At 34.5% G+C, this 10,522-nt stretch overlaps 1 protein-coding gene across 1 annotated transcript; it reads left to right on the top strand.

The window, feature by feature from the left end:
- The first annotated feature begins 6,810 nt into the window (after window positions 1-6,810).
- On the top strand, window positions 6,811-9,549 carry LOC107560215 (dual specificity testis-specific protein kinase 2-like). The gene is made up of 5 exons (XM_016244331.1): window positions 6,811-6,852; window positions 7,783-7,950; window positions 8,061-8,144; window positions 8,268-8,354; window positions 8,488-9,549. The coding sequence occupies exons 1-5, from the start codon at window positions 6,811-6,813 to the stop codon at window positions 8,587-8,589; spliced, it is 483 nt and encodes a 160-aa protein (XP_016099817.1). The 3' UTR covers window positions 8,590-9,549.
- Window positions 9,550-10,522: the final 973 nt, after the last annotated feature.

Raw genomic sequence — 10,522 nt, 5'->3', positions numbered from 1 at the left:
GGTACGCATGTGTAACGAACAGATACAGCATTGTTTTAACAACTGCACAAATTGAGCTTCATTGGAAACTTCCACTTGTCTTTCATATTGTTACTTTTGATAAGAAACAAAGTCTCATCTTTCAAATTATGTCAGTTTTTTTCAGTTAATTCAAACAATAAATGCAGTTTTGACGCTCTTTGGTGAGGTGTGTAATCTCATGTATTCACGCAATCAGTGTTTCAAACGTGGAAAGATGTCAAAACAAAATGCAACTGCAAAAACAAAAATCACGTAGCATTTATTTACATCAGGCAAGTCATCAGTGTCCACAGCTCATTAATTGGCTACAGAAATTAAGTCTAGAGAAGAGCATTTTGTGAAATATTAGACTATATACTTATTATATTTTACTTTACCTGTTAGTGATGTTTTAATTATTTGATGTGTTTAAATAAATCTGTTATGAAACAAGTTATGACAGCCACTGTGAAAATGAATATATTTCAACAACAAATAGAAATTTAGAAGTTAATTTAAAAACTGCATTATGTGCAGTTTACATGATTGCATAAAATGTTTAAGTTGAGTGTTGATTATTATATTTAAAAATCATTAATTGGCTACAGAAATTAAGTCTAGAGAAGAGCATTTTGTGAAATATTAGACTATATACTTATTATATTTTACTTTACCTGTTAGTGATGTCTTAATTATTTGATGTGTTTAAATAAATCTGTTATGAAACAAGTTATGACAGCCACTGTGAAAATGAATATATTTCAACAACAAATAAAAATTTAGAAGTTAATTTAAAGACTGCCTTATGTGCAGTTTACATGATTGCATAAAATGTTTAAGTTGAGTGTTGATTATTATATTTAAAAACACATAGTAATTAAATTTAAGTTTGGGCTCTGTTGTTAACTAGGCCTGTCACGATAACAACTTTTTGTTGTGCGATATATTGCCCCAGAAATAATTGCGATAAGCGATATTATTGTAATTTTAAAGACCATTTTATGCCACTGAATATATAATCATAATGTAACAGCATAATAATGCAAGAAGGCCAACACACTTCCAAATGACAACAAACGTTTAATTTTTAAGAATATTTAGATCATGGAAATGAAGTCTCATAATATTAGATACCTTAAAAAACGGAATAAATAGTAAATAAACATTTTCTAACAAAAAGTGCAAAGTACCAGAAATAATTGCGATAAGCGATATTATTGTAATTTTAAAGACCATTTTATGCCACTGAATATATAATCATAATGTAACAGCATAATAATGCAAGAAGGCCAACACACTTCCAAATGACAACAAACTTTAAATTTTTAAGAATATTTAGAACATGGAAATGAAGTCTCATAATATTAGATACCTTAAAAAACGGAATAAATAGTAAATAAACATTTTCTAACAAAAAAGTGCAAAGTAACAAGTACAAAAAAAGAAAAATGCACAAAGAACTTGTATGGAGATTTTTCCATCTACAGATTTTTCCCTGACCTTCTTTTCTCTGTAAATTAAGGGTGCACACTATTGCTGAAAAACACAATCACTACTTAGCAGTCAGATGTCCATATGCACAAAGGCACAAGGTCATATCTTCAGATGAAACTTTTTTTTGTAGAAGTATTTTTTAAAATTAGAACTAGCACCTCATGACTACACCACGTTATGTACGAGAAGCTGCAAAAGACACAGGCGCAACTTAAGTGGAATGTACAAAACATGGTGACATTAATTTTTATATATTTAAAAAAAAAATGTATTCAATTTAATTATATTTAAAGTAAATATAATGGGCGATATATATTGCGTCACCAAAAATGATTGAGGTCATGTACATATATTGCGTGATAAGTAGATATATTGATTATTGCCACATGCCTAATTGTAACCCTATAGTAATGTAAAGGGGCTACTATAGTTTAGAGCATAAGCTGAGGTAGATTTTTATCCCTAGTTAATTTTTTATTATAATTTAATTTATTTTAAAAAAAGAGCTATTTGCTCAGTAAACCACTGCTTATTTAAAAAAAAAAAAGAAGCAATTTTATGTTTAGATTTCCCCCCCTGCTATACCGAAATCAAACCGAACTGCAAAAAAGGAGAAGAAATAAGCACAAGGAAATAATATATATATACTCTTTTGCTGTTCCCGTTTCCTTGCATATATATGTTGTCTGTGAACAATCAGAAACAAGCATTAATGTCGCCTGGAGCTCTGGGGTGCCTTCCCGCTGGTGTCTCTTCTCCTGGCTTTTAAGGCCAGCGGGAACGAGCTCCAGGTGCGCCACTCATCGCACACAGGTGTTGTGCGTCGGTGATCAGTGTGGCAGCGGCTTTTCCAGGGTGACGCTAATCTGGACTCGGGATACTCGCCATTATATATATATATATTTTTTTTATTATTTTTTATTATATATATATATATATATATATATAAATGAAAGTCTCTCAGTGTGTGTTGTATGTGTGTGTGTATCTTAATGGCACTCATACAGTGCAGTATTGTAGTCCTACTTAGGACATATTTTACAGCTAAGCCCGATTGAGGTGGCCCTTGTGCCATAGTACACCCATTAATGGGCTCCTGATGAGTCCCTGCTGTGTAAATTACATAACCGATGATTGCACAGCTCAACCGTCCCAGCAGTTCTGTCCCTTCCTGTATATTAACATGGAAGTGTTTTTCGCTGTGATTGTACTTTAGAGAGAGAAAGGAATGTTTGGCACCACTTTAGAATAAGGACCAATTCTCACTATTAACTAGTTGGTTATTAGCATGCCTGTTATTAACATATGTGACCCTGGACCACAAAACCAGTCTTAAGTCGCTGGGGTATATTTGTAGCAATAGCCAAAAATACATTGTATGGGTCAAAATTATTGATTATTATTTACTTTTATGCTAAAAATCATTAGGATATTAAGTAAAGATCATGTTTCATGAAGATATTTTGTAAATTTCCTACTGTAAATATATAATAACTTAATTTTTGATTAGTAATATGCATTGCTAAGAACTTTTTAAGATTTTCTCAATATTTTGATTTTTTTGCACCCTCAGATTCCAGATTTTCAAATAGTTGTATCTCGGCCAACTATTGTCCTATCCTAACAAACCATACATCAATGCAAAGCTTATTTATTCAGTGATAAAAAATGACTGGTTTTGTGGTCCAGGGCACATATTGGCTGTTTATTTAATACTTACAAAGCACATATTCTACATGACAATATTCTACATCCCTAATACCTTAACTTAACAGCTACCTTACTTACTATTAATAAGCAGCAGCAAATTGGGTGTTTATTGGGGGAAAAGTCATAGTTAATGATTTGTTAATAGCGAGAACTGGAGCTTAAAATAAAGTATGACCAAATGTTTTGATACCACTCGAAGATTCATTCCCTATTCTGTTTTTCGTTTTATTTCATTTATTTTCAGGTAATACACAATACCACACGGAAGGTGATGGTAGTAAAGATCTATAAGAATGATGTTGATCAAGACAGCATTGTACGAGAAATCAGCCTTCTGCAAAAACTCTCACACCCCAACATAGTGAGGTAAGCCACTTATTAATGCTAATTAATAACTTGTCATAAACTGTAACTCTTATTTATTTTTTAGTCATCGTATATGTTAATTGTCTGCTGGTGTTTAAAATGTATCCCAGGATGCACCTCATGAAGCTCATGAAGAGTGTGCAGTGCTGCAATCTAGACAAATAGAGGCTTCTTTGAAGAAGCTAAAATATAAGATGGTTTTAATTGTTTTTTTGGTCATTTCAAAACTTCATTTTGTGTTATTTAGTAGTAGGTGTTTCCAAACCCCTGTAGAGATGTACATGCTAGATACATACAAGACTGTTTGTACAGGTTACAAGTCACACTAAGCTCTGTCCAGCACAGCGCTCTTAAACTGCTGTTAATCTTGCACTATGATGTGTGTTTGTCTTAGCAATCTCAGAATGGCTTTTTCCAGTGCGTTGCGGAAGGACAAAGCCATATTCAAAACTGCCTGTGCAGTGTTAATTTATCACAACTTTCCAGTTACTGCCAGCTGTCATCACCTCAGTACAGATGACAGTCATGTTAACCCATGAACAGAACTGCTGAATGTGACAGAAACCGCATGAGGTCACCATGACACACTGACATATTACATTTACTGCTTAACTAATTCATGGTTCTCTAATATGTTACTAAAAACATCAATTGAAAACCTGAACATCGTTTTAACATCAAATTGACCTAATTTTCAGTTTCTGCTCAATTGTTGGGCATTTGACAAATGACAGGGGCTTTGGACTGTATTTAGGCTGAACCTACTTGACAAGGCAGATTTAGGGAATGGCTCATAACCTCCCACATCTCTTTTTCCAGGTATCTGGGTATTTGTGTCAAAGAGGACAAGTTGTACCCAATTCTGGAGGTGAGATCTCTGTTTTCTCAGCCTCAAAACTAAAAAGTTTGTTCCGCAGTTTGAGTTTATTTTATGCATTAGACTGTACAATTGCACAGTTAGATTTTTGAAATATCATATAGATGTGATGCTTTGAAACTGTACACTTGATGGGCTCAACAATAAGAATTTTTCTGCTTTTCTTTTAAAATGTTTTATGTGTCAGAAAATATATTTTATATTTAGCAAAAGATAAAAAAATGTACTACCAATAAATAATTTCATGTGCACGTTTTATATAGACGTACACAATGAAATTAAATTGAAACATATGCTGTATTTTCATGTATATTAGTTACATAATACAACATTATATAAGAAATCAACTCCCTAAAATCAGTAGCAGAAATGAGTAATACGTTTAAAAATGTTGCCAACAACAGCTCTGTGTTTCATCTGCCAAGGAGCGAACAATTATGAGCCTTTACCAGGATTATTATTATTATTTTTTATTTTATTTTACAGTAAGGTTTCATTTGTTAACATTAACTAACAATAACTAATACTTCTACAGGATTTATTAATATTAGTCAAAATCAAAAGTTGAGCAGCTCCGGGCGGATGACGTATGAGGTCGGCATTGCGCATGCGCCGGTGAGTCTCGTGAAAACCAATATTTGTTAACAGGAGCAAAGGAAGCAAAGTTTATATCGGCTTATATCAAAATCCTCCAACATTCTTCTTTACAAATCCTTGTTTTGTACTTCTAATAAGTGACTGGTGTTTTGTTTTGATCTCTCCCCTGCGCTTCCGCATTCGTCACTTCTGAGCGGCGCATGCGCAAAGCCGACCTCATACGTCATCCGCCCGGAGCTGCTTCCGTGTAGGACTGTTGGCGCAAGCTACATTAAAGTGATTATTACGTTTTGAATATGGATATTTTTCTTACAAAAACGCATCGATTCGCTACAGGAGGCTTTTGTTCACCCCCCGGAGCCGTGTGAGACACTTTTTTTTAATGGATGGGCGCTTTATATTTAACTTCTTTTGGACTGATGCACGCAACACCCACTGAGTGGCATTACACAGCTTGAAAGATCGAAGACTATTTTTAATATAACTCCGACTGGATTTGTCTGAAAGAAGAAAGTCATATACACCTGATGACTTGAGGGTGAGTAATCTGTGGGCTAATTTTCATTTTTGGGTGAACTAACCCTTTACGATCGACTGGTTCCCTGAAACTGGTTTTGTTAAGTACTTGCATTTGGAACATTAATTAAGAGGGGGTGAAAGGGTTCACTTGCTGAATAGCATAAAATGTCACAGAACTACAAGATCTAAATATGATCTTCTACGGTCCGATTAAAACATTTATTGTATGTTTATCTATATGAAATCAACTGTCTAAAAATGTTCTATATGAAAAAAATGATTCATATATAATTTTAAAAAATTATTTGTGTCATTGAGATACTATTATAAGTTTTGTTCATATTTTGAATCATTTTTTATTTAAATTTTTTTGTTTTCATTTTAATTTTAGTTTTAGTGTTCTTGTAAATTTTTATTTCAGTATTTTAGTACAATGGCGCTTTGGCAAAAAAATACATATTTTACTTAATTTAACTCTCTTTTTATTTCAAGTAATGAAAATGTTGTTTATGGTTTTAATTAGATTTTAGTTTTATTTAACTATAATAACCCTGGACAACAGCAGCTCTAACTTTTCTAAGTGCAAAATTATGAACATATACCAGTATCGTATTTTTATCCAAGCACTTATTATTATTATATATATTTTTTTTTACAATTTCCTTATCATTATAATTATTATATATAATTACTAGAATGAAATTATTATAAGTGTATGGTTTTTTGTTGTTGTTGATTTTATGTTGAATCAAACACCCTTAGTGCTTTTCTTTCAAACCCACCCATTAGCTGCATAGCCAGAGGGTGTTGCAACACTTGGCATGTGCATGAGTTACTGTTCTAAATTTGGAGACTTCTAGACTCTGGGCTGTGCTTGGAGTTTTCTTAGTCCTATAATCATAGGTCAGTTTTTGGGATGGAGGCTTAGCTGAGGTTTCTAATTCAGTCCAGATGCAGAACTCACTGTTGTATCCATCAGCACTTTCTGCTCCAAGAGTCCCACTTGTCTTATGTAACGTCTCTGTTGTACCTGGATTCCCCCTGCTCTGGTCAGCCTCAATGTTTCCTCATTTGCCTTTCTTCTAAAATAACAGGCCATTTTTATTACACCCTCAATCATTTTCCTTTAAACTACTGAGTTTTCAGACTACGTGGTAATGTTTCTAGCCATGACACATCATCACTAGAGACATTCAAACTGGAAGCGAGGTATAACATTGCATATTGGTACCCCTGGAGTGATAGAGATGGAGGAGAGGAATTGTAGGCGGTCCGGACCCTTTGGCGAGGTACAGGGTCAGCTGAATAATTCATTAAACGGAGACGGTGATGATGAGAAAGTCTTTCATTTGAGCCTGGGAGTTCTGCTTCAGCCGCCAGGCACATCATCTCCAAAGAACATTACAGACATGCTACAGATACTAAACCACAAAATTGCTAACATGCATCTTATTTATGCTTGTATTGTATTTGTCTTTATCTGTATTGCATTTAGATGCTTATTAATTCCACAGTTTACATTCACACAAAAAGTCCACAAACAAGTCAGTCCACACAGCTTCAAACTTTGAATTTGGTTCGTGTTCATTTGGAAACTGTAATATTAATGTCTGCCATATGAAGGTGTTATATGGTACTAGACAAGTTCAGATTTCGGAAATGCTATGTAAGAGTTTTTGTGGGTGAATGAGTTTAGAAACTTTCTGCTGGTTTTTGGCGCCGCCTTTTGGCAGAGAAGGACAGCACATTCACTTAAAATAATTTTGTAGTGTTTTTTTGCATGTCTGTATCTGGTATATTTGAATGAATTATATGACATTATTTAAAAAGAAAGAAAGATTAACAGTAAATAATTGCAGATAACATGCAATTATTTATTAGCGAAAATGAAGCGTATATACAGAACAGTTTAAAAGTTTTGAGATCAATTAGATTTTTTTTAAATAAATTAATACTTTAATAAATTAGAAATATTTTTGAGCTGCAAATAAGCATATTGGAAAGATTTCTGAAAGATCATGTGACACTGAAGAATGGAGTAATGGCTGTAATAATATTTCACAATATTACTTTTTTACTTTATTATATTTTACTGCATTATATTTTACAGTCCCAAGAGTGAGAATAAACCACTAGTAATAGTACTAAAATAGACTAAAAAGAGACTAAAAATACTAATTTTGCATCAAAACATCTTTGTGTATTTGTGTCTCCAAAAGAATTGTCTAATAAGGGTAACAGCGAGAGGCAGAGAAGCTCTGGTTACTGATTTTGGTTTGGCTCGAGAGGTGGTTGAACTTCCTGCAAAGGACAGAAAGCTTTCACTTGTGGGCTCTGCTTTCTGGATGGCCCCTGAGATGCTGCGCGGGGAGCCCTACGACCGCAAGGTAATGGCTCAAAAATACCAGAGCAAGATGTGAAATGTTGGTCTTATGTACGTGATGTTCTAAAGCATTTTCTAGTTCTCACCTTCTGATTTTGCTTTATTTAACGCTAGGTGGATGTGTTCTCTTTTGGAATTGTTTTGTGTGAAATTCTGGCTAGGATCCCAGCAGACCCAGAAATCCTTCCAAGAACACAGGTGATCAGAAATAGAATTATTGACACTTTGGAAATGCCAGAAAATATTACATCCAGTATCAATTTTTTACAAAACAAAAAAACCTACTGTCTACCTACACATTTATGATTGTGTGTGTTGCAGGACTACGGCCTGGACGTTTCAGCATTTGGGAAAATGGTCAGTGAGTGTCCTCAGCGGCTTTTAGAGTTGGCAGCCAGCTGCTGTCTGGTAAGTGACCTTGTTACCTTTCGTGTATATCAAATGAACACACATTTCCTCTGTCAGTTATGCCTAAAAACTAACAAACCCTTTGAAAAAGGAAGTAAAGTGTTACCATTGACTGTTGTTGTTTCTCATGCAGATAGAGGCTTTCCGAAGACCCTCTTTCTCAGAGCTTCAAGACGAGTTGGGTGAAATCGCTGAGACTTTGGAGGCTCCTCACAATGATCTCACCACAGGCTGATCTGCGGCACATCCTCTGGTATCCCATCAGCCCTGCAAATGGACACAAGCAGCTGGAGTTCTGTACATAGATTTAAGCACAATGACAAATGCAGCAGAACTGCAGATTTCTCTCTGGGCTGTTTGCTTTGAAAGAGCAAATCAAGGAAAAGGTCGCTATTTATTATGAAGTAACTAGATGGCCTACAGTTCAACTCCGCACAGCTGTACATACTATATATTGCACAGTATATATTAATAGTATACCAAGAGAAATATTGTATCAGGTTCCAGCTAAAGTGTTTTCATTATTTCAAAGCTACAGATTTTCAAACCTATTGTTATTCTTGTTTTGTATATCAATCATTTTATATTGGAAAAACAACCCTAAAATAGGTTTTGAGGCTTCAGATAACCATTGAGAAAAGGACTAACTTGGGGGTCACAAGTTTTAAATAACCAAATAATATTTTCATAGGCTTCAGTATATCGATACTTGATTACATTTGTACAAGAGAAATTTATTTATTTTGGTACCAACTGCCCAAATAGGAAAAAAGTGCAAAAAAGACTTTTTTGAAAAGCCACATATTTGAAAAATTAGTGTACTTTTCGTTATTTGAAAAGCAATTTATACAGGAGCAAGCACTCAACTCATCACTTGTGGTTTTGCCTCCACTGAGCTGAGCTGAGCTGCTGATCTTTGGAAATTCTCCATAAGACCACCGCAGGATGAAGCCCGTTTCCTGCCTGCAATGTAACGATGTTGCTTCTGCAGTGTTCTCATTGTGGATTGTGCTTTGATTGTGGAGTGTTTGTGAAAGCAGTTTTTCTTTTCAGCATTCAAAAGCTTAAATGTTTCATGTTTTAACACTTTTTGTCCATTTTGGTGTACTTGTTTTCCATGTGTTGTGCATTTCAGTACTCACCATGTATCAGAAGAGCAAGATGGCACCAGTCCGACTCCAATAAACAGTGACACCAAACAGTATCTCTGGACATATTATTGGCTGTAACTGAATTAGAAATGTGAGATTAAATGTTTAAGACCATCCTGCTGTAGTATTCTGAAAATGTGTGCAACTTGAGCAAAAACGAACACTCTGTAATACTGAAATCAATATTCCTCTCTAATTTCAAATGCGTAACTTGGCACTATTGATTTGTATTTGTTTTTAATATTTATATGTAAGTTCTGCTTAGATGTTATTTCAGTTTCGTTAGGCTCTAGTGAATTGCATGTTGAACATCGTTCAAGTTATCTTGAACAAAATCTACATTCTGTGCCTCAAAGAGGACGCTTGAGTTAGATCTTTTGGTGAGAACTATGTCATGCTAACCTCATATCTCTGAACCAAGCCTGATGTCTGTGTAGTCTGAATCCTGTGGTTTGTAGTGTTTTTGTAATACAGTACATCATGATATAAAAAGAGAAAAGGAAGCGAAGTGAATGGTGTGTATTTTTCAAATAAAGCCATTGAAAATCTACTGTTCTTTGCACAGGAACTGCACTATTAGCATCAGGATTTTATAAACTGCTTCTGCTTGATAGAAGTTGACGTATGATAAGAAACATTTGTGTAACTATCATATCAAAATGCACTTACTTTCATGTCTGGTTACCTGGCAACTTTGTCTACTGTGTGGACTCTTAAGAGTCGGGCTTCTTTGTGGCGCCTGCTATCAAACCACTTGATGCAAATTATTTGAATAATCATGAATGACAAAGTGTATCATGGGATTATTCTCTTTATGTGATCCTGGGCTATTGAATTAATAACTCAGGTGAAAGGTGACACGTTTAAAACTGCCCTGGACTTTACATCAGATTAAACAAACCTTAAGAGTCTGAACAGACTTTATAATGGAAATTGGTTCTGCACATTCTTAAGTTCCTTTAGAAATCACTGTTTGACTGTCGTATCATTGCTTGTTTTCCCTCAGGGATCGATTTT

This window comes from Sinocyclocheilus grahami, unplaced genomic scaffold (genome assembly GCF_001515645.1).
Source record: "Sinocyclocheilus grahami isolate Dianchi unplaced genomic scaffold, SAMN03320097.WGS_v1.1 scaffold715.1, whole genome shotgun sequence".
In the NCBI taxonomy this organism is placed as follows: domain Eukaryota; kingdom Metazoa; phylum Chordata; class Actinopteri; order Cypriniformes; family Cyprinidae; genus Sinocyclocheilus; species Sinocyclocheilus grahami.
The sequence above is the reverse complement of the archived record's forward strand: the minus strand, read 5'-3'. Positions and strand labels throughout refer to the sequence as shown.